Source organism: Apodemus sylvaticus, chromosome 14, assembly GCF_947179515.1.
Source record: "Apodemus sylvaticus chromosome 14, mApoSyl1.1, whole genome shotgun sequence".
NCBI lineage: Eukaryota > Metazoa > Chordata > Mammalia > Rodentia > Muridae > Apodemus > Apodemus sylvaticus.
Window position 1 is genome coordinate 18351830 of NC_067485.1, and position 27029 is coordinate 18378858.

At 44.8% G+C, this 27029-nt stretch overlaps 1 protein-coding gene across 3 annotated transcripts; it reads left to right on the forward strand.

Moving 5' to 3' along the window:
- On the forward strand, positions 1 to 25929 carry Znf169 (zinc finger protein 169). Of its 3 annotated transcripts, none has more exons than XM_052157022.1 (5): positions 1 to 225; positions 6459 to 6543; positions 14639 to 14765; positions 15148 to 15243; positions 21058 to 25929. In XM_052157022.1, exons 2-5 carry the CDS (start codon positions 6511 to 6513, stop codon positions 23232 to 23234), a joined length of 2433 nt encoding a protein of 810 aa, XP_052012982.1. In that variant the 5' UTR covers positions 1 to 225; positions 6459 to 6510; the 3' UTR covers positions 23235 to 25929. The 3 variants fall into 3 exon arrangements, with proteins under 3 accessions (XP_052012982.1, XP_052012984.1, XP_052012983.1); XM_052157024.1 differs by having other exon boundaries at positions 21061 to 25929; XM_052157023.1 differs by having other exon boundaries at positions 1 to 136.
- The last annotated feature ends 1100 nt before the right edge of the window (positions 25930 to 27029 follow it).

Sequence of the window (27029 nt, forward strand, 5' to 3'; positions counted from 1 at the left end):
TGCAGTCGTCACCTGTGCCTGTGGACGATCCTCCCGAGGTTCTGGTGAGCAAAAGTGCAGACGACCCGGCTCCTGCAGATCCTTCCAAGCGGAGAAGAGTCCGGAGAGCTGGTGTGGGGCCACCAACAAGGTTCAGGTGTCTGCCGCTGCTCCATCCTTGATGCGTGGAGTCTTTGGGAGTGGAATCAGCTGTTCTGCCCATCTCAGAGGAGGGTCTCTGTGAAGGTGGGGAGGGGGCCATGTTAGAATGGGATTTGGGGTGCAGTACCTTGCCCTACACAAGGTGCAGGTCAGTCTGGCCTGCTTTCCAGACCATGACGCTGTAGGTGTGTCCCCAGTGTTAGTGCGAGGTCAGGGAGATTGGACCTGGGGCACCTAGATGTCACCTTTCCACCCCCACTCTCCGTTGAGACTGGGAGGTGAGGGATAGGAGCCATCCTCCACAGGAAGAAACATCTGAATTGATGAGGACAGGAGTCTTGGAGAGCTTCGCTCACCATAAATTTGGAAATACGGATTGGTCACTAGGACCAGTGTTCGTGCAGGAGGCTTGCCTTGGGGGAAAACATACAGAATTGCTTGATTGAATATAATCATAAAAACTAGAACTGGGGCCAGCTTTGAAGTTTTGGAGCCTTGGTATGTGGCAAGGCTTGTGAGTGTGTGTGTGTGTGTGTCCGTCCTTTTTATACCTTGTGGGCTTCTGACCTTGTGTGGCTCCCTTGAGCTCTGGGAGTGCTGCAAAGGGAAGAGACATTTCCCTCATGTCCCAGGGCTTGTTGGCTCCCTGAATTTCTGGAGGCATAGCCAGGTCTCTTTTTCTTTCTAGTTCTCTGAGTGATCCACACAACTCATTTTGATTATATTTGTCTTAGTCAGGGTTTCTATTCCTTCACAAACATCATGACCAAGAAGCAAGTTGGGAAGGAAAGGGTTTATTCAGCTTACACTTTCCACACTGCTGTTCAGCACTAAAGGAAGTCAGGACTGGAACTCCAGCAGGCCAGGAAGCAGGAGCTGATGCAGAGGCCAGGGAGGTTTTTTTTTTTTTTTTTTTTTTTTTTTTTTTTTTAACTGGTTTGCTTCCCCTGGCTTGCTCAGCTTGTTCTCTTATAGAACCCAAGACTACCAGCCCAGGAATGTCACCACCCACAAGGGGCCCTTCCCCCCCTTGATCACTAATTGAGAAAATGCCTTACAGCTGGATCTCATAGAGGCATTTTCTCAACTGAAGCTCCTTTCTCTGTGATAACTCCAGCCTGTGTCAAGTTGACACACAAAACCAGCCAGTACAATTGACCCCTTGTCAACTTGGCACACAAATACATTACTATTAAGCCTCAATCCTTACTTTCTTATTCATCCCCAGGATCTAAATAACTTTAAAAGTCCCACAGTCTTTGCAAATTCTTACATATTAGAATTTCAGTCCATTAAAAATATCCAATCTCCTTTAAAATCCAAAGTCTTTTTACAATTAAAAGTCTCTTAACTCTGACCTGCACTAAAATACTTTCTTCCTTCAAGAGGGAAAAATGACACAGTCACAATCAAAAGCAAAATCAAATTAAATGTCAACTGTCTGGGATCCACTCATGATCTTCTAGGCTCTTCCAAGGGCTTGGGTCACTTTTCCAGTTCTGCCCTTTGTAGCACACACCTTGTCTTCTAGGCTCCAGCTGCCTGTACTCCACTGCTGCTGCTGTTCTTGGTGGTCATCTCATGGTACTGGCATCTCTAAACTCTGACATCTTCCATTGCAACTAGGCTTCACCAATAGCCTCTCATGGCTCTCTTCATGGTGCCAAGCCTCAGCTCCTTTGCATGACTCCTTCCGTCCTGGGCCATCAATTGCAACTGAGGCTGCAGCTTCACCAATGGCCTCCCATGGCCTCACAGTGCTGAGCCTCAGCTGCTCTTCATGACCCCTTCATGCCTTCAAAACCAGTACCACCTGGGTGACTCTTACACATTACCAAGTCCCGTTGCAGCTTGAGGTTCAATCTTGGTTATCTCTGGAACAGCTCTCAAAAAACACTTGCCAGAAGATTTCACCTTAATGATGCTGGTATCTTCTTAATCATCACTAATTTTTTAGTTCCAGCTAACCAGCATCAATTACCAAAGATTTGCCTTAGTAGTTCTGGTATCTTGTTTATCACAGCTGATTCTTCAGCCACAGCTAACCAAAGCCACAGAATCTTCACAATCAAAACATGGCCCCGATAAGAGTCTTTAATATTCCCTCTGAAATTTCACAAGCCGGGATTTCAACTTCTGTACTGTTCTCAACATTATCTTCCAAGCTCCTACACAATAACCCACAGAGCTCTTAACACCAAATGGATATTCTAGCCCAAAGTTCCAAAGTCCTTCCACAGTCCTCCCTAAAACATGGTTAGGTTGTCGCAGGAATACCCCACTCCTGGTACCAATTTGTCTTAGGGTTTCTATGCCTGCACAAACATCATGACTAAGAAGCAAGTTGGGGAGGAAAGGGTTTATTCAGCTTACACTTCCACATTGCTGTTCATCACTAAAGGAAGTCAGGACTGGAACTCAAGCAGGTCAGGAAGCAGGAGCTGATGCAGAGGCCACGGAGGGATGTTACTTACTGACTTGCTTTCTTATAGGACCCAAGACTACCAGCCCAGGGATGGCACCACCCACAAGAGGCCCTCCTCCCTTGATCACTAATTGAGAAAATGCTTTATAGCTGAATCTCATGGAGGCATTTTCTCAAGAGAGGCTCCTTTCTCTGTGATAACTCCAGGTTGTGTCAAGTTGACACACAAAACCAGCCAGTACAGGAACCTTCCAATAGCCTGGAGTACTGCAAGGGGAAGGGACATTTCCCTCATGTCCCAGGGCTTGTTGGCTTTCTGAATTTCTAGAGGCATAGCCAGGTCTCTTTTTCTTTTTGGTTCTCTGAGTGATCCACACAACTCATTTTGATTATAATCACCACCGAAAAATTTCCCCCGATCCACCAGCCTTCTTTACCCACCCATCATTGTGGCATATCTTTCTTCTTTGTTTCAAAACCCTTTAAGACTAACTTATGCTGGATTCAATATTCTTGAAAATTTCACTGGATTGTGATAATCTTACCACAGGCTATATACTCTAAGAGAAAACAGTCTCCTCTTCCAGCAGCTAATAATTGCCAGTAGTTCTGTACTAAGGATTTGGTGTCGAACTCCTATCTCTATGCTGAGATTTGTTCTAGTTTAGGCTTGCACAGGTCATGTGCATGGTGCTGTAACTGCTGTGAGCTTATATGTACAGTTGCCCTATTGTGGCCCAAAGACATTGTTTCCTTGGAGTTATCCACCACTTCTTGCTCTTACATCCTGTTTGCTACCTGAGTCTTGGCTGGGGTTTTGTGGTATATATGTTTCCATTATGACTGAGATGTCTGCAGGTTCTTATTCTCTACATCTTGGCCAGTTGTGGGGCTCTGTGTTTATCATTATCTAAGAAAACAGAAGAGTCACAAGTGAGGATGGGAGAGAGGCATCAATCTATGGGTAAACCAATAGATCATTACAGATTGGTTTAATACTAATATCCACTTTGCAGCATAGTGGTAGTAGATTCTTCTTAGGAGCTATTGCACGTCTAGATAGGTTCATGTGCTAATAATGATGTAGGTTCCATCTTGTGGAGAGACACTTAAATCCAAGCAGAATATGGTTGGTGTCTCCCATGATGTTTTTGCCACTATTGCGACAGTAGACATATCTGTATATCTTGCTAGGCTAGTCATTATAATAAGTTGCAGGGCTCGTAGCCAGGTTCGATTGGTGACTGCTTTTTACTCTGTTAGCACACACAGCACCTTTTAGCAGTTGAAAGCTAGCTGGAAGTGACGAAGCTTCCAGGTGGGTACCAGTTTGATTTCTTCATGTTCTTTGGCTCAAATAGGAGGTGTCTTCAGCAATAGGGTCTTACTGTCAAGTATTGGAGAGCAACCAAGAGCATTGACAGTAGCTTGCAATGTTTGGGGAAGGTCTTCTGGGCCTCAATGGCCAGCAATTCCAAAAGAGGTAATCCATTCCTAGCAATGGACTTTTAATTTATTAGTCTCTGCTATTTAGTGTGTGTGTGTGGGGGTTATTATTACAGGATAACTACATTCCCCCTGCCTCCCTTTTCTGTGTATATTGAGGCTTCTATGGTAGTAGGTTTCCACATATTCTTTTCAGAAAGGTCTTTAGTGTTATTTATCCCTCTCTGAGGACTTATAATTTTTAACTTTACAGTATGAGAACATTACAGTCATGCCCAGAAGTATAACAGCTCTGAATTTCCATGGATCCATCACCTAGATTTCTCACTCACAAGTGACTGAACTGCCTGGCACCCAGTCCTCACCTCCAAGTGTGGATTTCTTTGGAGTTGGCTCCTTTCTGGAGGCCTATGCCAGAGCCTGTTTGTGAGTGAATCCAGCTGCTCCTGCACCTCCAGGGCAAGGACCAGCTCTGGTTTGTGTCTTCACTGGGTCATTTTGAACTGGGCTATTGCACAATTCTATGCCCTGAGCATAACAGTCACCATCTTCATCAGGACAGTTCAGACTACTTAGGACAGAGTTCATTTGACTCCATCTATGTGGATACATTTTTTATGTTTGCTCCCCCAACCCCCACTCCCCACCAACAATACTGCATGGTCCTGTGACTGCTGCTTCGTAAGTTGCGATCTCCGACAGCGTTTGGCTGTGTTCTTCAGTATTAACTCTCTTGTGTCCTTTGTCCTTTCATATGAATTTGTGATTTTTTAAAAAAAATATCTATAAACTAATTCCCTGAGATTTTGATAGGGATGTATTTGTATCTGTAGCCCAGGTTGGGGAAGATTAGCACCTTCACAATGCTGCGATTTCCTTCTTATATGGTATATGTCTTCGCTTATTAGATCTTTCATTTATTTGAGTACACTGACACTATTCTCAGACACTCCAGAAGAGGGCGTTGGACCCCATTACAGATGGTTGTGAGCCACCATGTGGTTGCTGGAATTGAACTCAGGACCTCTGGAGGAGCAGGCAGTGCTCTTAGCTGCTGAACCATCTCTCTAGACTAGACCTTTCATATCTTGCATCAAGGTTTTGTAGTTTTCCTTATAGCCATCTCATAATTAAATAAATTATACTTAGTAGTTCTTTGTTTGGATGCTATTGCGTTATATTGTTTTAATCCTAAATTCTAGTGGTTCATTACTAGTGTATAGGAAAGTAATAATTTATTATTAACTTTGTATCTACTAGGTAAAGTAACTTGCCTAGGATTTTTTGTTGATTTTGTGGGATTTCTCTCCATAGTCACGCCATCTATAGACCAAGTCAGAGTTCTTTCTTTCACTGACTACAGTATGTCTCTATAAAATTTACATGTTATGTTTGATTAACATGTCTTTAAGTACTTTTTTATTTCACGAGAGCTTCCATCCTGTATATTTTAATACTTTTGTATGTCGAGGGTATCATATTTAACAATATTTATAAATATCACCTCATTCAGTATTTTTGCTTTGCTTTTTAATAATGACTGTCTTTTTCCTCCATACACTGGAAGGTCATGACAAGGTCAAACATTGTCCCATGCCCCATTCATTTTTTTTTTTTTTTTGAGATAGGGTTTCTCTGTGTAGCCCTGGCTGTCCTGGAACTAACTCTGTAGACCAGGCTGGCCTCGAACTCAGAAATCTGCCTGCCTCTGCCTCCCAGAGTGCTGGGATTACAGGCGTGCGCCACCACCGCCCGGCTCCCATTCATATTTTTAACTCTCCTGCGTGACTTTTCTCATTCATGTGTGTAAGCCAGGATCCGGGCTAGGTCACGTACAGCATGTGAGCAATGAATTTTTCCTATCTGTAAGAGACCTCCCTCTACAAACCATTTATGAGGTTGACTTTTCTATAGGATGGTTCAAATGCTGCTACTGACCTGAATTCCAAGTGACATTTCAGATCTTGGGAGCCTCATCTTGGCTTTGTGAGTGGGTGTAGCCAGGATCACATGAGAAGAGACCAGGTCTCTTCTCATCTCCAGTTCTCCCCCAGATCTTCAGTTGGCGTTCTCTTGCTCTGTTTACTTCGGATGTTCTGGACTCTGTCCTTTAGCCTCCAGGCAGGTATGGATGGGACGATTCTGTTTTCAGGGCACCACAGCGCTTTCTCTTTCAGTGTGAGTGCTTGCTTGCCGTTGGGCACTCTGCGCTTTACCCAGATGTTGGAGGAGGAGGCTCTGTTCCTCAGCCAGAGATAGGGTTTGACCTTGTGCCTGGCTCACACCTGTGGGTTCTCTTTCCTGGTTATATGGGCTGTAGAGTTGTTTGCTCTCTGTCAACCTGCCTACCTCACCTCTCCCATATCCCTACATTCTGCTCAGTTGGGAGACTGGGGTGTGATGGGCCTTCTTCCTAAGTGTTCTTGCTTTTATTATTGTTCCTCAGATTGGACTCTGAAAGCAGACTCCTTCAGGGAGAATATTCTGGAACGTGGGAAATGGCCCCAGGGCTCCTGACAACCAGAGACAAGGTGAGTCCTGACATTTCGCATACCCATTTGCTCTTTTCCTGTCTGCAGTCTTTCTCGAGGGTGCAACCTACCTCCATCTGGGAGGAGTGCCTACCTCCATCTGGGAGGTCTAACCCCCTACCTCCATCTGGGAGGTCTAACCCATCTTACCTGGAGCTTTCTATAAAATTTCTTTGCTTCCATTCATGACAAAAACATTTCCCACATAGTTAACCGTGATTATCATGCAGTTAACATGAAAACACAGGATATCCAGGCTTATGTACTCAGTGATCCCCAAGGCCTAAAGAGAGATAGATTCGAAGGCTGTCCTTCCCAGTGTGTGTGTGCACAGTAGGGCACGGAAGCCAGGAGCCAGCCTTGGGTCCTGTTCTTCAGGAGTCGTCAGTTTTGTTCTTTTGAGACAGAGGCTCACTGATTAAGCCAGGCTGACCTAACGAGCTCCAGGGATCCAGGGATCTCCAGCTCCCAGCGCTGGGATCTCAGCACCTGGTTTTCTGCATGGGTGCTGGGAATCAAGGCATACACTTTACCTAGAGCTGCCTTCCCAGCCCCTAGGATGGATTTTGAAGGATTTCACAAACTAGAGAGTTGAAGACATTTTCAAAGGAATGTCCCAGACCTTGTGACTGCAGCCTGTCTTCTACTATGTCAGAAGCTTGCACTAGTCAGAAGTTTTCGATACATTAGTTTTCTGGTAGAGGTAAAAGATGGTAAACCTGCTGTCTGTGTGTGGCACGTGGATAGTTTTAGTTTTGTGTCCAACCTGCTTTGTGTTTGAGTTTTCTTATATATGTGTTCCTTGACTGATGATGCTCTGAAAGTCCATTGTAACTTGAATATACTAAAAGTAGAAAGTGGATTTAATGTACCCAGTGTGCCATGTGTAAGAACTGGGCCTCACAGGGCACCGTAGAAAACCAGTTACTGGTCCTCATGATTGAATGGCTCTAGGACTTACACCTTATTGCTATTGACTAACTCGGAACATGTGGGATACTGGGTCTTTGTGTTCAGGAAGAAGTAAAAATTTAGAATCAGACTAGCCCCTACTGAATGAATGTATATAACTTTATACTGCTGTAGAATGAAGAACATATGTTGAGCCATTTTAAATTGAGGAAGCATCCATGCTTAAAAAATTGGAAGGTGGTGCTTAAAAGTCTGGATTGGGCTGTGTGATAAGGTAGCTGATAAAGTTCTTGTCCTGTAAGTTTGAGGACCTGAGTTTGATTTCTGAGAAACCATATTTTATAAAACAAGGGTTCCAGGGAGGCTGGAGGATGACTCAGCAGGTAAGAGCATCCTGGGTGTGATGATGCATGCCTTTAATCCCAGCACTCAGGAGGCAGAGACTGGTGAATCTCTGAGTTCAAGACCAGGATCGAGTTCAAAGATCGAGTTCCAGGACTGCTAAAGCTATACAGAGAAACATTGTCTGCCTTTAACCAAATAAACAAACAAGCAAACAAAGAAGCAAGCAAGCTCTGTGGAGAGCTGGAGTTTGGTTTCTGTCACTCCATTGGTTGGCTCACTACCACCTGTAAGACCAGCTAACTCTAGAGAACCTGGAACCCTCTTTTGGCCTCCCTGGGGTGGCTGCATTCACGTTCATACACATACATAATAGACACATGTATACATATACATGCACATATATACCCATATACACACATGCATATACACATACATATATATACACATATACATACACATATACACATACATATACACATACACATATACATGCACATATATACATACATACACATGTACACATACACATACAAGGTCGGGGTGGTAAGATGGCACAGTGGGTAAAGGCACCTGCTACCAGTGATTCGAGTTTGATTCCTGTGAACTCACATGGTAGAAGGAGAGAACCAAGTCTTGTGGGTTGTCCTCTGACCTCCACACATGTGCTATGGCATACATGTACCTCCCCAACACAAATACATGCTAGAACATGTGAAAACAATTCAGGTGTGGTAGTGCATGCTTGTAACCCCGGTGCTGGGGAGGCAGATCTCGGGGCTCACTGCCCAGGCAGCTGAGCTTATTTAGTGAGCCTTAGGCCAATGACAGATCTTGTCTCAGAAAACAAGGTGGACCACACTTGAGAAATGACAGCTGAGGTTTTCCTCCGGCAGCCATATGCATGCATATGCACCCAAGTGCTGGGATCAAAGTGTGTTCCGTCACACCTGATGCCTAGAGAAATGTTCTTCATCAACAGTGTTTTTTAAAATTGTATTTTCCGTTACTATATTGTGTATCATCTCAATTGCACAGAAAAGCCCAACACACACATGCACATACATATATATGTATTATATATATTATATATGAAGGATTTTGCTTGAAAGTTGAATTATAACATTAAAGGGCTGGTAGCTACAGGATAGTAGCTATTAGAAACCATTTAACAGCCCTTCATTGAATCTTAAGTTTTTTTAAAAGTCTGCCGAAAACTTTAATGTTTTATAAAAAAACCAAGAAGAAACAAAACCAAAAAAAAAAAAAAACAAAAAACAAAAAACCAATAACCATATTTCAGGCTGCATTACTGCAAAGATCCCCATTTGCTAGAAGACCCAGCATTGGAATTTAAGTGTTAGAATGGGGGGCTGGAGAGATGGCTCAGTGGCTAAGAGCCATCGCTGCTCTTGCGGAGGACCTGGCTTGGTTCTTCGTGACTATCAGTAACTTCTGATCCAGGGGAGCCAACTTCCTCTTCTGAACTTTGCGCCAGGCATGCATGTGGTGCAGAGATACACATACAGGCAAAACACTCTATACATGAAACTAAAATAACCGTGAAGTTCACCCGTAAGATATATGCAATTCAGTGGATTTTAGTATACTATCAACTAGTGTGTATTAAATTGTATAGCCTTCACCATAATGTTTTCATCACTTCCAAAAAAATAAAAATCCTGTACTTGCAGGAGTTATTTTGTTCTATACTCTCTTCTTCCAGCTTCTGTGGTGGTTTGGACACGAATGGCTCCCATAGGCTCATAGATTTGAATGCTTGGTCATTAGGTAGTGGTGTTACCTGACAGGGATAAGGGGTTGTGAGTTTGTTGGAGTAGGTGTGGCTTTGTTGGAGGAAGTGTGTCACTGTGGGGTGGCCTTTGAGGTTTCACATGCTCAAGCCAGGCCCAGTGTCTCTCTGTCTCCCTGCTGTCTGCTGATCTGTGTGGAGCTCTGCCTAGCTCTCTAGTATCATGTCTGACTGTGTGCCACCATGCTTCCCATGTAAGCCGGCCCTGATGAAATGTTCTTCTTCTTCTTAAGAGTTGCCATGCTGGTGGTGTCTCTTTACAGCAATAGAACAATAACTAAGACAACTAATGTGCCTTGCATTGTATGGATTTAGTTGTGGATATTTCATATGAACAGAATAGTTCAGTTAAAAAAAGAATATGTGATGAAAATTTCATAAAAGAGAAATCCAGATCTCTGACCTTCCCATCAGCAAGCAGTGAGCTGACCGAGGCAGTCAGAACCAGGGTCTGCAGAATGATGGCGTCTAGTCGGAATTGGAAGACACCGTTGAAGGAAGCAGCTGACGCTCAGTGGCTAGAGAGCACGGTGATATTTTCAGCTGCCAACCTACTCTTATGTTGCCCATCTTTTTGGCAGAACCATAAGAATTCAAGTCAATAGTGTTTCAACAAATAGAGAATTCAGCAAAGACAAATTATAAAAAGAAGCAATGGGCAAATTATAGAGCTACGATGCCTACTGACTGGAGTGAGAATTTCAGCAAAGGCTTTCAACAGCCCATTGGGTAGACAGACGGAAGGCCGGAGATTGCTCAACCGTGTGTCCATTCTAAAGAGCAAACAAAGAATGCAAGAGAAAGTAAATAAAACCAGAGCTTAGGAGAGCTCTGGGCACTAGTAGGTATACTGATGTTCACAGAAGGAATGGAGGAAGAGACAGATGGAGGAGGTGAAGAAGCAACTTTTATAAAGTCTGTGAACAATGATCTCTGTACGTGTAAGAAACCCATAAACACCAAGTAAAATGAGCATTCAGAACAAACCAAATCCAAAACCACACCATGGTTTTAATAATCAAAGACAGAACATTTGGAAGTAGTTAAGTGAGAGGTGACTTGTTTCCCACAAGAGACCATCAGTGTGACGGAGCTGGTTTGTTATCTGAAAACCAGCACTCATCAGTGAGATATCAAACTGGTAAGAAAGAGTAAGATGATCTCTTTACTCAGAACCTGATCCAACCCCTTAAAACTGCTGACTACTTTCCCATAGTCTGTGTATTTGCCCCAAGAGTCATGTTGAAACAAGATAGGATCTCAGAGAGGAGCGTAAGTCATGGGGGCAGAACTCGCAGAAGACTGACCTCATAAAGAGCCTAAAGGGAACTAATTTGGCCCCTTGTGTCTCCTTTGCTCCCCCTTCCGTATGAGGATGATGTTTGTCCCTTGTGGAGTTGACAAGATGCTGTCTTGGGAACAGATGAAGCCCCACATTAACACTTCCAGTTGACGTCTAGCACCATGAGAAAGAAAAATTTTAGGCATTTGCTTAGACGATCATGAGTTGAATAACATTTCCAGAGGGAAAAAAGATGGCTAGAGTTAGCAAATTCATCAGAGTAATAAAATCTGCAGTATACATAACCAAAACATACATTCCGGTTCTATCTCTGTCTTACCACTAATCTGTTTGAGAATAAAGAAGGAACAATTCCTTCAAAATAGCATCCAGAAATTCTTGGAAATAAATTTAACCAGAGCCATAGATTTGTTCATGAAAACATTTCTGGGAAAAAAAAAAGAGACTTCAAGAAATAGAGAGGGTTTTGCTTCCAGTCCTGGAACCCTGAATGACTGGGGGAAGCTAAGCAGGGTCAGGCCTGCTTAGTACTCGGATGGGAGAAAGGCCTTCTATGCTTGTGATTAGATGGCAGTACCACCTAAATGATCCAAAGGTTCAACTCAATTCATATCAAAGTGCTGGTGACTTTTGTGTAGGATCCCACGACACATTAAAGACTTAGCATCAACGCTGCACCTTCCTCCTCAAGCTAGAAGAGGAGGGATGCCTTTAAGATTCCCTTTATGGAGCTGTGTCACCCTCATACCCAAACCAGACAAGTGTGGTTCAGAAGAAGGTTAAAGACCACTGTACTGGCTGTTCTTCGTTGTCAGCTTGACTATATCTAGAATGAACTACAATCCAGAATTGGAAGGCTCACCTGTGATCCTAATCTTGAGGCTGGGTGATACAAATTTCTGACCTGGATCTTAGCTTGGAGAACTCGAGGCATAGTGGCTATGAATCCCAGAAGATTAAGACAGGGAAATCTCTGAGTTCAAGGTCATCTGGGGCAAAGCAAGTCCCAGATCCAGGCATGGTGGCACACACCTTTAATCTGGGCCGTACCTTCTGTTGGAGACCTACATAAGGACATTGGAAGAAGGAAGATTCACTCTCTCTTCTTCGCCTGCTTGCCTTGTGGGACTGAGCAACTGCTAGATCCTTGGACTTCCATCCTCAGCTGCTGCTGACATTGTTGGGGAGTTGGACTATAGACTGTAAGTCATCAACGAATTCTTCTACTATATAGAGACTTCCCATAAGTTCTGTGACTCTAGAAAATCCTTACTAATACAACCATCTTGTCCTGAAACCTACATCTGATGCCGTTTGTCGAGCTGTGGGAATAGATCCATGCTATCTTACTATAAAGTTTATCATTTTTATTTTACTATTTTCAATGGACAACTCAGTGTCATCACGTCTGTGTAACCATCATCACCATCCTTCAGATAAAAGAAGCACAGCCTTTCTCTTTTTGCGACGGGCATATTTCACTTGGTGTGATATTTTCAAGGCCTATTCTAGAAAACACAGGTTAGGATTTCCTTTTTAATGTTGGTGTGTGACATAGTTCATGTCATCATTTGTCACCAGTTGTTAGGGACTTGGGTTGTTCCCACCTTTAAGCTGCTGTGACAGATGATGCTATGGACATTGTGCTACAGTGTTTTCAGTTTGTGCTTTCAGTGTTATGGAATTGCTGGTATAGTACTATCAAACTCTCCTGTAGAAGTGTCTTGTTTTGTGTTCCTGCCAGGAGTGTGCAAAGTTTCAATTTCTCTGTACTTTGTTTGCTTGTTTGTTTTTGTTTTTTTGCTTTTTGTTTTTGTTTTTGTTTGTTTTTTTTTTTTTTGAGATGGAGCTTCTCTGTGTATTCTCAGATGTCCTGGAACTTGCTCTGTGGCCCAGGATGGCCTCCAACTCATAGAGATCCACCTGCCTCTGCCTTCTGAGTGCAAGGATTAAAAGTGTGCACCACTGCCTGTCTCTGTATTCTTTGATGACCTGTTTTCTTGATTTTCGATGATAGCAGTTCTGATGTTTGCATGCTAATGGTGAAGAACTGAGTCCACTTTTTTTCATAAGACTGAGGATCAGCACAGGATGTCTGTTTTCTCCACTCATTCAGTATAATGCTGAAAGTTCCAGCTAGAGCAGAAGAGGAAGGAAAGAGAGCTAAGAGCTAAGAACTAAACTGTCCTTATTTCCCCGTGACACAACCGTCCCTGTAGAAAATTCTCAAGGAATTTAGCAGAAAATTCTCAAGGAATTTAGCAGAAAAACGTCTTAGGGCTCGTGAGTGAGTTCAGCCAGGTTGTATATAGATAGTCTGTATATAAATATCACATGCCCTGTATATTGTAGCAGTGAATATGCATCCAAACTACTTGATCTGCCATCAAGATCATACATATAACACACGCAGAAATTCCAAAGTGTAGTATAGTAAAAATCTATACAGGATTTAGTACTAGAAATTACATTTTGTAAAAGAAATCATCTTTCTCTCTGTCTCTGTCTCTCTGTCTGTCTTTCTCTGTCTCTGCTTCCCCCTTCTCTCTCTCTCTCTCTCTCTCTCTCTCTCTCTCTCTCTCTCTCTCTCACACACACACACACACACACACACACACACTGTAAAGACTGGAAGATTTGACATTATAAAGAAGTCACTTCTCCCTAAATGGAAATACATGATATGCTGGCTAATTTGTGTCCACTTGATACAAGCTATAGTCATCTGGGCGAAGTAAACCTCAACAGAGAAAATGCTTCAGGACTGGGCCAGACTGTGGAACATTTTCTTGGTTGGTGATAGTTGGGGAAGGCCCAGCCCAATGTGGGTGGTGCCATCTCTGGACTGGTGGTCCTGGGTTCTATAAGAAAGCAAGCTAAGCAAGCCAGGGGAAGCAAGCCAGTAAGCAGCACTCTCCATGGCCTCTGCATCAACTCCTGCCTCCAGGGTCTTGCCCTGTGTGAGCTCTCATCCTGACTTCCTTCAGTGATGGACTATGATGTGGAAGTGTAAGCCAAATAAACCTTTTCCTTCCCAACTTGCTTTTAATAGTATTTAATTGTAGCAATAGAAACCCTAACTAAAACCCATGGTAAACAAATTCTGGTAAAGTTACACTAGTTTCTGTTGTTTGTAGGTATATACAAGGTTACTCTAGAATTTGTATAGGAAGTGCACAGCTAAAGTAACTTTTAAGTGATATTTATCAACTGTGTATGGTGGTACTTATGGAATCTCAGCTACCCAGGTCACTGTGGTAGGAGCTGAGAGTTTATCTAACACAGACAGTATAGCAAGAACCACGTCAGGGAAAGTTAATGAACTGAAGAGTAAAGTGGAAGGATACAGTGTTCCTGATCTCAAGCCCTGCTATATGGCCACACCAGTTAAAGCTGTGGCTTTTGAAGGCCTTGTATATGCCTAGAGTAAAAACAGGAAACCCAGCATTTCTGGGTTCTATGTATAGAACTGGTGTCTGTACAAGGAAGTTGTCTTCAACATACGACAGTTGCTCAGGGTAGGAAGCAGGGCCTGCACACCTCATGATGTTGCTGCCAGTCACCGCATTCTTACTGCCTTGGTCCTGGATGGTGACCGAAGCTGGTTACTGGTTTTTGCCAAGCTGCTGTTTTCATGAGCAGGGATGTGTTTTGTTTTTTTTTGTTTTTGTTTTTATTTATTTATTTATTTATTTATTTATTTATTTATTTATTTTTTGTTACAGGCATTAATGGCCTTCCATGACGTGGCTGTGGCCTTCAGCCAGATGGAGTGGGAGCTGCTGAGTCCGGCTCAGAGGATCCTGTACAGGGAAGTGATGCTGGAGAACTATAGCCATCTGGTCTCCCTGGGTAAGGTCGCCCCGTTTACGTCTTGGAGGTTATCTGTGGGCATGTCAAATGTCTCTGTGGCAGCCAGCACCCTCTGCTCTCCTTGAGAATGTCCATGTTTGGCAGTGAAGTATGTGTGCACCTGCACGTGTGTGACTGCACACGTGGGTAACTGCACACGTGTGTGCTTGTGCATGCAGTGACTGACAGTGTATTTCTAGGCATGATTCCCCTGCTTTCGACCCAAGATCCCCTGCCCTTGTTCATTCTTAGTATTCTGATATTCTTTCCCCATCTCCCTACCTCCCTTCTGGGTGTTTGACATCTACAATGGCCCGCAGTTCTGTTGAAGCCTCTTTAGCTGCTAGCTTAAGGTCACTTTGGGTTTATTTCTTATGACTAGGAATTGCATTTTCCAAACCAAAACTCATCACACAGCTGGAACAAGGGGCGGAGCCCTGGAGAGATGGCAGCGGATGCTTTCTGGACCTTTGTCCTGGTAAGTAGGAGACTCTGGGCAGGTGAGGACACAAGGCCTTGAGGGGCTCTGCAGACAAGGAAGGGGTCCACTCTGACATCCTAAGGGAGCTTTTCTGTAGGCCTCCTGGGGCTCCAGGTAAGGCTGGGTAGCACTGTCTCTCTCCCTCCCTCTCACACTTGCTAGGAGGTCAACCCCATAGGGTACCTGATTTCTCTGCGTGCTCATGCCCTTGCCGGTCAAAACAGTTCCCGCCCTCGAGACTGACTGGTCCCCCTGAATGCTCTTCATTTTCTCTTCTTGACCCATAAACTGCTGTACATCACACCCAGCCTTTAAAGCCCCACAGCCTTGTTTTCTTTATGATGGTTTAGTTAACGTGAAGAAGTATGGCAGTCTGACAGCCCCTGGGGGCTAGGAGCCCATTGTCCACCAGGGGGCAGGCTTGTTCCTTCTCAGACTGTCCGGCTTCCCCACCCCCTTCCCTGTCCATATTCCATGGTTACCTTTGCCCTTTTACCCACCGCGTGGGTCCTACAGCATACCACGTTATTTTGCACGTTTGTAAACTTCTCCATGCATAGCATGCAACCCCCAATCCGTGGCAATTAAATAATGTTACTCTACATTTGTGTCACTGTGGAAGGATGCAGGAACCACAGCTAGGGCTGAAATAGCTGGCCCACATACAGGCGCGGCTTTGAATGGTGAGTTGTGCCAACTGTCTGACGCAGTTCAGAGCACCAGCCCCAGTGGCAGTGCGAGAATTTTTCTGACACATCCTTACCAACACGGGGTACTGCCTGAACCATTTCCCCATCGTATTGGAATCTGATGGTCTGAATATCTTCTCACGTGATCTGTCCCCTTCTGGGAGTGATGGGCTGCTTGAGACATTTGCCCACATTGTAGTTCAATTTTCTTCTGTTATTGATCACTGTTGCCGAATTTCCCCTAAAGAATTAGGTCTTTAATCCAACCCACACTCATTTTATATGATTATTAGAATATACAGGTAAATTTCTGCCTGGCTTATTTTTTTTTAAATGAATTTGTCTTCACTTTTAACATCTTAAAAAGGGTTTTTGTTTTGTTTTGTTTTTTGCTTTTTGTTTTTTGTGACAGGTTCTCACTATGTAGCCTTGGCTGGCCTGGGCCCCCCTATGTAGACCAGGTTAACTTTGCACTCATAGAGCTTTGCCTGCCTCTGCCTCCTTGGGGCTGAGATTAAATATCGGCAACACTACCCTCTTATTTTTCTTCTAAATAAACCATGTGGGGGATGTTATGCATTATATCTAGTTTGGTCTTTGTAAAAAAGAATGTTACAGGAAATATATTCACATATAAAATGCTATTAAGGTATGAGGTATTAAGAACAAAAAGGATGTTTTTAAGGGTGAGTAAACTGTATTTGAAGAGTCAGTAAGTTTTGTTACGACTGAAATAGTGAGCACATCCATCATTCCCAAACTTTCCATATACCCTACCACAACTTCTGCTTTTCAGTCTCCTTGTCCTTTCTTTTTTAAAAAGAGTATTTTATTAGTTTTTGAAACTCAATACATTTTTTTAAAGATTTATTTATTATTATATATACTGTACACTGTACAGTACACTGTAGCTGTCTTCAGACACACCAGAAGAGGGCATCAGATCCCCATTACAGATGGTTGTGAGCCACCATGTGGTTGCTAGGAATTGAACTCAGGATGCCTGGAAGAGTAGTCAGTGCTCTTAACTGCTGAGCCGTCTTTCCAGCCACTGAATAAATTAGTTTTATTAATTCTTTTTGAGAATTTCATGTATGCATAGACTGTATTTTGATCATATTCACTCTCACATCTCCCAGATCTCCCTTCCACCACACAGTTCCCAACTTCATGTCCTCCTTTTTCTTTCTTTATAAAAATAGCCCGGCACGTCTCATTTGTTTTGCCCATGTATTTGTGAGCGTGAGACCATTCACTAGAGTGTGGTAGACCTACCAGGGCCTCACCTTAAAGGAAACCGATTCACCCTTCCCCAAAGTCATCAACTGCCAATGACATCTCCTCCTTTCAAACCCGTTTCTCCTGATTATATATTTGGCTGAGTTTTCTAGAATTTATGTAAATTGATTTATACAGGATGCAATTGTTTTCTCTACTTAGCATAATTACTTAGAATTTTATCCATGGGCTGAACATTAATAATTCATTTTTGTTGGCGAGTAGAATTACATCATATTGATAGCTAGATCATGGTGTGCTTAACTTCTGACTTGCGTCTGAGTGTTGTTGGGCATACATAGGGTGCATATTTCTAATAGGTCCCAGAGTCTCAGCATGAAAGCCAATTCAGCATAGAATAAAACTACCACCCTTCATACCAAGAGCCAGGAAATTAAAACTTGAAGATGACGGAGACATACAGTTGATTAGGTGGTGGTGGTGGTGGTAGTGGTGGGGATTGGAGATTGGAATTATCTTCCAGGGCCTGGTGGATGCAGGACTGTGAATTTAGCATTTGGCTGAGGCAGGAGAATGACAAGAATGGCGGCCTGGTTACAGAGTGAGTTCAAGGTCAATGTGAATAACTGTGAGACCTTCAAAATAAAAGGGGCATAGTTCACGAATGGAGCATTAGCCTAACATGAACAAGGCCTTAGGTTCAGTCCCCAGTACTGAATAAATAAGCATTCCCAGGATTTCCAACCTATTACATGTACATGCAGTTGTGTTACTTAAATATATCACAAAATGTGAATTCATGGGGCTGGAGAGATGGCTCAGTGGTTAAGAGCACTGAGCTTTTCCAGAGGTCCTGAGTTCAATTCCCAGCAACCACATGGTGGCTCACAACCATCTGGCATGAGATCTGATGCCCTCTTTTGGTCTGCAGCTGTACATACAGGCAGAATGCTGTATACATAATGAATAAATAAAAAATGTGAATTCGTTGGATGGGCTTAGCTATAGTGTTGGAATGATAGGGTGGAATCCATGAGTTTGTTTTATGTTTTAAGACAGGGTCACACTTTGTCACCCTATCTGGCCTTGATCACAAAGAGGTCCATTTGCTCTGCCTTCTGAGTGGTGGGATTAAATATATGCACTACTACATCCAAGTGTAATCAGTGAACTTGATTCCAGAACAATAAAATGTCATAAATCTAAAGAAAGAAAATAGCCTGAAGAAAGAATGGTTTTAGAGACTTGTGGGAAAAGAAAAAGAAATAGCACTTATATCATCAGAACCTAAAAAGGTACAGAAAAATATTTGAGAGAATCATGGTTGAAAACTTATTAAAAGATAAGCATATAGATACAAGAAGCCATAGAAACATTAAATACACACCACACACACACACACACACACACACACACACACACACTAAGACACATGATAACTACAATTCTGGAAACTAAAAAGAGAGGAAAGATCTGGTGGCAGCCAATGGGGGGTAGAAATGCCTTGCCTAGAGAGGATTTTTCATGTGAACTAACTAGGCCAGTGAAGAAGACATGGAAGGGATTTTTCTCAATTGCTGAAAGGATTGTAAATTTTATACCTAGCAAAACTGTCCCCGAGGAATGAAAGTGATTCATTGACACGAATAGAAATAGTTTGTGTTACATATGTTAAACTAAGGGTAAGGAAAATCTTCAAAAAGAAGGAAATGGTAAAAGAGGTAATCTTGCCCTCATCCCCAGTACCAAAATCCAACCAACCAACCAACCCTTCAAATCACAACATCAACAACAACCAACCAACTAAATCCCTAAATTACCTCCACCTCCACCACTACCACCACCACCACCACTACAGCAACAACAAACCATTAAAAAAGAGAAATTACAGAGAAAGAACATTAGAAAGAAGAAAAAATGATTTTTAAAAAAAAATTATTTATTATTATATGTAAGTACACTGTAGCTGTCTTCAGACACACCAGAAGAGGGTGTCAGATCTCATTACAGATGGTTGTGAGCCACCATGTGGTTGCTGGGAATTGAACTCAGGACCTTTGGAAGAGCAGTCAGTGCTCTTAACCGCTGAGCCATCTTTCCAGCCCAGAAAAAATGATTTTAAAAGTCCCAGCTTTTATTTTGATGGCTCTACAGTAGAATGTCCTTTACATCTAAGATTTTTGCAGTCATATTGATGATTAAACTGCAATTTCTTTAAAAAGTATGATAAATAAGAATATAGAGGATAATAAGACCTAAACAAAAGTTGTCTGTACTTCAGGCGGTAAAATGTCCACAGGTATGCTGAGGTACCTTCCCTCTGTGGGCTTTTGTTTGTGCCTTGCATGTTATGTTTAGAATATTTCTATCCTACCATTAACAGAAGGAAGAGAAGGGTAATGGGCACCAAGTTAATCACAAACTAAGAAGACAGAAACCATTAATTCTTAAGACTCACAAACTTGAGCTTGCCCTGCCCCCGGGCTCACAGGGCCAATGGCCAGCCCCTCCCCCCAACTTGTAGCAGGGGTTCCATTCCAAAATTCTGCCACGCCCCACCCCATGCCATCAGCAGGAGGAGAATGCCTTCTGAGAACCACTGTGGTCCCTTCCCGTGAAGCCAGTGTGGAACACTGCTTGCTCCCATGGCTTGTGGACTCTACCTCTGTGGTGGAAGAGACATTGATTTGATTTAGGTCATCCTCCACTTTTTTGAAGTAGTTTCTTTTTCTTTTTAGATTTATTTACTTTAAGTAAGTACATTGTCGCTGTCTTCAGACACCCCAGAAGAGGGCGTCAGATCTCATTATGGATGGTCGTGAGCCACCATGTGGTTGCTGGGATTTTGAACCCAGGACCTTTGGAAGAGCAGTCAGTGTGTTTAACCGCTGAGCCATCTCTCCAGCCCCTTGAAGTTGTTTTCTTAGGATAAAAACAAAACAAAACAAAACAAAACAAACAAAACAGTGGGACTCAGGAGTTTCAGGTGCTTCATAAAAGGCTATAAAAGGCTCTACAGTATGTACTTTAGACTTCTTTGGATGTCCTTCTTGTAATGACTCCTCTTCAGTGTGAAGGGGGCAGTAGATAGTATACTAATAACTGACTGTGGCCCAACAATCATCCATAAGCAGTTGGCAGACCTATTGCAGATGCTCCATGAAATATGTCTCCCTTTGTGTTGGTCAGTAGGAATCAGGTAGGTCTAGAAAGGCTGGCCATTCTGAGGCCTCAGTCAGAGCTCATCCGATTTTTCTGTAATCAGCTCCAAGTACGTAAGAACCGAACAGGTATATTGACTTGCCATGTCCCTGGCAAGTCCTGTTGTTAGAAGGGAACACTTAGAAAATCCAAATAGACTCTTGGATTAATTGGGTCCGAGAATCAGATTTCTTTAAGGGCTCATAGGTGGAGGCCATGGCACCCTGCTTCTTTGCCGAATCCCCACTTTCTGATAAGAGAGTCCCAGCTTATTTTCCTGATTCGCTAAACAACCAGGTATTCAGTTGAATACCACACGTATGGACCTCTTGACATTGTTTAGTACTGCCTCTCCCATTTGGGGGATGACTTGAAACTTAGTCACTTCCTTATAGAACAAAGAAAACCACTGAAGAAATTTGTAATATCTGATTGAGTAATAGCGAGTATTCGTGGATGTTCATGCCACGGTTAGCAATTCTAATTGTAATAGCTTGCAGAGCAGACATTACCCATAAGGCTTTTCATTGTTTTCGTTTTCCTCTCACAGCCATGGGAAGGCTGCAGGAAAGCATAGACCTGTAAAGGGAGTGTTTGTCGTGAACATCTGAGGAACCACTGTGGGGGAAATGTTCCTACCCACAAGGCACCTCTCTGATTCTGACCATTGCTTTCTCCCTAGCAGAACCCAGGACAGAATTAGAGCCGTGTCTCTCCTGCCCGACATCCCTTGCTAGTCCGGAAGTCCTCAGAGTATGTGTGCTGAACGGACCTCCCTCTCAGACTTTCCCAAGCCCACCAGCAGGGAGCGACTTCCAGTCAGACGCTCCAGGCTGCTCTAGCAAAGAAGGAGGTGAAGAGAGAGACTGCGGCGACGCCCTGTCGCAGGGGATGATTCTGGAGACATTCTTTAGCCCGTGCCAAGGTCAGGCAGCGTACTGGGTGGAAGGCGACAGCAGACAGGCCGGCCTGGGCCTGGCCCCCGAGGAGGCAGTCACTGTGCTGAAGGGCCCCGAGGAGGAGGAGTCAGCGGCGGCGTCCGGAGCTGTCACACACGTCACACACGGTGCAGTGACGTCCGGAGCTGTCACACACGGAGCCGTCACACATGGAGTCGTCACACATGGAGCAGTGACGTCAGGAGGCGTCACACACGGAGCAGCGGCGTCCGGAGCCGGCACACACCTCACACATGGTGCAGCAACGATGTCTGGAGCCGACACACACGGAGCAGTGACGTCCGGAGACGTCACACAGGGAGCAGTGACATCCGGAGACGTCACACAGGGAGCCTTTCCGCTGGGGCTCGATGACGTCACAGACCTGTTCGGCGCCCCGAAGCCTCCCGCGTCTCCCGACTGCGGCGGAGCCGGCTTTTGCCAGAGTTCAGACCTTACGAAGCTCCAGAGAATGGACGGAGGGGAGAAGCCGTACTCGTGCTCCGAGTGCGGGCACCAGTTCACTCAGAAGGCCTCCCTCACCGTGCACCAGAGGAAGCACTCGGGGGAGAAGCCGCACGTGTGCGAGGAGTGCGGGCGCGGCTTCATGTACGTGTCGTCGCTCAACAACCACAAGAAGATCATTCACTCCGGGGAGAGCCCGCTCGCCTGTCCCGAGTGCGGACGCGGCTTCCGCCAGAAGATCGACCTCCTCCTCCACCAGCGCACTCACCTGGACAAGAAGCCCTTCGTGTGTCCCGAGTGTGGCCGCGGCTTCTGCCGGAAGGCGTCGCTCCTGCAGCACCGCTGGTCACACTCGGGCGACAACCCCTTCATCTGCTCCGTGTGTGGCCGCGGCTTCAGGCTGCTCTCCCGCCTCCTCACCCATCAGCTCACACACTCCGGGGAGAAACCGCACGTCTGCCCGGAGTGCGGGCAGCGCTTTGGCCAGAAGGGTACGCTCATGAGACACCTGAAGACACACACCGGGGAGAAGCCTTTCGTGTGTCGCCAGTGTGGCTGGAGTTTCACCCAGAAGGTCAACCTCATCAGGCACCAGAGGATTCACACGGAGGTGAAACCTTTCCTGTGCCCCGAGTGTGGGCGAGCCTTTGAGTTTAAGTCGCTCCTCACCAGACACCGAAAGACGCACATGGGGGACAAGCCCTATGTGTGCCCGCAGTGTGGTAAGGGATTCAGCCAGAAGTTCAACCTCATCGGGCACCAGAGGATTCACGCAGGGGAGTTGCCCTTCCTGTGCCCCGAGTGCGGGCGTGCCTTTGTAAAGGAGTCCATGCTCATCAGACACCAGAGGACCCACGCGAGGTGGGAGAAGCCCTACCAGTGCCCCGAGTGCGGGCGAAGCTTTGAGTTTAAGTCGCTCCTTACAAGACACCAGAAGATCCACACGGGCGAGAAGCCTTACGTGTGTCCTCAGTGTGGCAGAGGGTTCAGCCAGAAGTTCAACCTCATCGGGCACCAGAAGACTCACACCGGGGAAAAGCCCTACGCGTGTCCCCAGTGTGGCCAGCGCTTCAGGCAGAAGTTCAACCTCGCTAGGCACCAGAGGATCCACACGGGGGAGAAGCCGTTCCTGTGCGCCGAATGTGGGCGAGCATTTGGAAAGAAGGTCTCTCTCATTAGACACCAAAGGACCCACGGAGACGAGAAGCCTTACCAGTGCCCCGAGTGTGGCCGAGCCTTCGAGTTTAAGTCTCTCTTCATCAGACACCAGAAGACACACACGGGGGAGAAGCCCTACGTGTGTCCCGAGTGTGGCAAGGCTTTTAGCCAAAAGTTCAACCTCATCGGGCACCAGAGGAGCCATACAGGGGAGAAGCCTTACCTGTGCCCCCAGTGTGGGCGTGCCTTTGCTTTTAAGTCACTTCTTACCAGACACCAGAGGACACACTCCAAGTAGAAGCTTTTTGTAAACAGCCTGTGTGGGTAGGGTCTGGATGGGATGCCACACCTCACCTCTCACTAGAGGACTCAGTCTAGTCCGTAGAGAAGCCCTTGGTTTGGGCATGGCTTTGGCTTTAGCTCTGCTCTCATTAGTCATCAGCAGACCTACTCCAGCAAGAAGTGGGCTTTGTGGGCGTGGCTTCACAGCTGGATGCTCTTGGAAATGGCGCAGGGTTAAGACCTTGCTTGTTCCTGAAATCATATGGTTTACTATCTTCAGTTAGTCGTATGTGTTAGTTTTCTAGGGCTTCCTAACAAAATACCCCAGACTGTAGAGCTCAGGCAAAAGAAATTTACTTTGCCATATATATGGAGCCTACAAATCCTCTGTCAGACTGGCTCAGGTGTTGCTGTGACTAGACCTCCCCCTAGGGGGTGGATGGCTTCCTGAGGTGCAGTGTACCTACCAGCCCATCCCTCCTGTATATACTTCCTGGTGCCTCTAATCCTGGATAGGACCGCATCCAGATGACCCTGTTTAACCTTTATTAGATGCCATGACTCCAAGTCACATCACACTAGAGGTAAGGCATCGGTCAGTATTTACATTATGGGGATAGGATTCCCAGCATCCTCAGACCTCACATCCTTAACTCCTTCAGCATAGGCTCTAAATTGAAAATCTCCTGATACAAATATCTAAACCAAGTGTGAGCGAGGATATAGTTCCTGTTCACCTGTAAGTCATGTTTCCATCTGCAATCCTGTGAAATCTGACATGGGATTTGCTTCAAAACCCAGTGACTAGACAGATACAGGTTAGATATTCCTATTCCGAAAGGGAAGCATCAGAAAGACCTGAGCAGTGATGGGTCCCAGGCTCCAGCACAAACCTAGCAAGGCAAATTCTATGGGACCTTAAGTTTCAAGAATATTGACTCAGTGTTCTGTCCCCTGGTCCACAGGACTGGCAGGAAGAATCGCTCTGGGCCTCAGGCCAGGGGTTGGAACCACATTTTCCTTTTTTCTCTTTTTCTTTTTTCTTTTCTTTTGTTTTCTCTTTTCCTTTTTTCCCTTTCCCTCCCCTCCCTTCCCCTTCCTTCTTTTTCTTTTCTTTTTCTTTTCTTTTCCTTTTGGCATTTTGAGACAGGAACTATGTTACATATCCCTGATTGTCCTGGAATTCAATATGTAGCCCAGGCTGGCCTCAAACTCAGAGATGCACTTGACTGTCTACTGAGTGCTGGGAATGAAGGGATGGGCAGTGCTTCCCTTTTCTTGACGATGAACACGCACATCTTAGAGCTCCACGGGTTTTCTCCTTAGAATCCCCGAAGTCCAAAAGTCTGTCTTCATTTCACCCCAGTCTTTCTGTTCCCCAGAGCCAGAAGAGATGGTTAACTCCAGTTCACACTCATGCTAATCTCAGTTGAAAATAGTTTCCAGCCATCTACCATTCCCTTCAAACACACAACACTTTTGTGCTTTTTGTTTTTGCTTTTGTTTTTTTTTTTACAATATGAATAAGGGAAGAATTTTTCAAAGTTTTGCTCAACGATTCCCTCTGTTTATCTCTGTCCTCATGTCCAGATGCAGCAAGAGCAAATAAGGGCGCACTTTGATCATCTGTGTAGAAATCTCATTGGAGTATTTCGTACTTATATTTCTTGAAATGCCTCCATTTGGGGGTATCAAGATGGCACAGAATTCTGAGGATAGAGTTCCATCCCCAGAATCCACATAAGAAACCCAGCTCCACAACACCGTCCTCTGACCCATACAAGCTGTGGCATGAGTACCCCCATTATACCCCAGACCTGATCCATAATGATAAACAATCCTTTCTATAAAACACTAGAATTCAGTTCAGTCCCATTCCTTGGCACTGGATAGCAAAGATGCTGTAGCTGGGCTTTTCTACCTTGGGGTTCTTTTTCCTATCTTTTATCCCCAGGTTTCACCCCCATTACTAAAAGAAGGATGGAAATGGAGGGGATACAGAGATCCTTGAATCTCATTCCTATTTGTTCTTTGCTTATAGCCGGTCTTTGCTACTTCGTGGGCTCTTTTCCAGAATTTTATTCCCAGGTTTCACCTATCACTAGATAGAGAAAGAAGGATGGGGGGGGGGGGGAGAGAGAGAGAGAGAGAGAGAGAGAGAGGAGAGAGAGAGAGATCTGTCTCTATAATTTCTTATTTCTTTAAGCAAACTACTGCAACCATTGCCCCTGAATGACCACCAACCCCACCTATCAGGACTCTCATTTATATACTCTGAAAACTTCCCTGACTTCCAGACATCACACAACTGCAGAAACTACCCACCGACGGCAAAGCGACGCTTCTGCTAGGGCATGAGGCAAATCAGCTGCTGTGAAGCAATCAATCCCACAGCTCACACCTGGGATTAAAATGAAAACACATATCTCTGTGTTTGTTAAAGACACCAAGATTCCAGTTTTTAGGTGTACCTAATTCCTGCCAGAGTCCTCATCAGACTCACATGTGCGCTTCAAATGTGGTCTAGCCTCAATGTAGTATACAGCTCCAAGCCACTAACACATTTTGAAGTTATGACAACACCTCCTGCTTGGTTCTAAAATCTTTATTAGCTAGGATTGCCATAGTACTTTGCTGGTTCCTTCTCTCCCCTATCCCCATTCTTCCCCACAACCCCGTACCTTCTGACTTTTTTTTTTTTTTTTTTTTTTGAGACAAAGTCTCAAGTAGCACAGGAAGGCCCTGACCTGACCATGTAGCCAAGACTGGCCTTGAACCTGGCTCTTACCTGTTCTCCCCAGTGCTGGGTTTACAAGTGTGTGTGACTGTGCCCAACCTTTCCAGTCTTCTAAGGATAGTTCATATGGATTAGGCCCAGAACTTATACATTTCTGTGCCTCTTTAAATGTTCTACAAAGACAGAGTTCTAACACAAATTGAGCTTGGAGCAGCATGCACCTCACTACAGAAGTATTCTCGCTACGTCCCCAAAGGCCACCAGCTCTGGCCTTAAGAGGTGTTCTGGGCCATTCATTTCTTTTCTCTGCAGAGGTTAGTGACAGAGACCACTAACTAGTAAATGCATTTCTGATGGGCAGGAAGGGAAGTTTCATTTTCTCATACATGGCGAGGTCATTGATAGCACTGTATGTTTCCTCTCAATAAACAGGTTCTACGCAAAGCTTTGCTCCCAGGTATGGCTGTGTTGTGAGCTACTGTGGAGAATTCCTGGGTGGTGAGCCACTTGGGAGCCATGGGGGATTTATGCTGCACTTTTATTCTGGATTCTGTCTAGTTAGAGTAATACTGTTTCGAACCTCACTTGTTTAGAAAGTTCTCCAGCCTCTGTGATGCGAGGGCGACATGCCATATACTCAGCCGTCCTAATACAGACTGAAGGGCTTTTTTTCCCCTTTGAGACAGGGTTTTCCTGTGTAGTCCTGACTGTCCTGGAACTCACTAGGTAGGCTAGGCTGTCCCTTGAACTTGGAGGTCCGCCTGGCTCTCCCTCCCCAGTGTTGGGATTAAAGGCGTGTGCTACCCCCACTCGATCTGGCATTTGCTTTTATCCTGTGTGCACCCCAAAGGCTTGTCTTGCTTAGCTGTCCCACCTGCCTCAGTCACAACCTTCCTTAGGCCTCCAGCCAGGAGTTAAGGATCTGAGGTCACTCAGCTTTGCATCCAGCCCAAGACAAGGCTCCTTTTTTTTTGACAAGCTTCTTTAGCCCATTTCCTGTAACATTCAGAGCTCAAATGCTTCTAATCATGACAAACACATACTCCATACTCCAAGATTGGCCCCAGCTTGGGC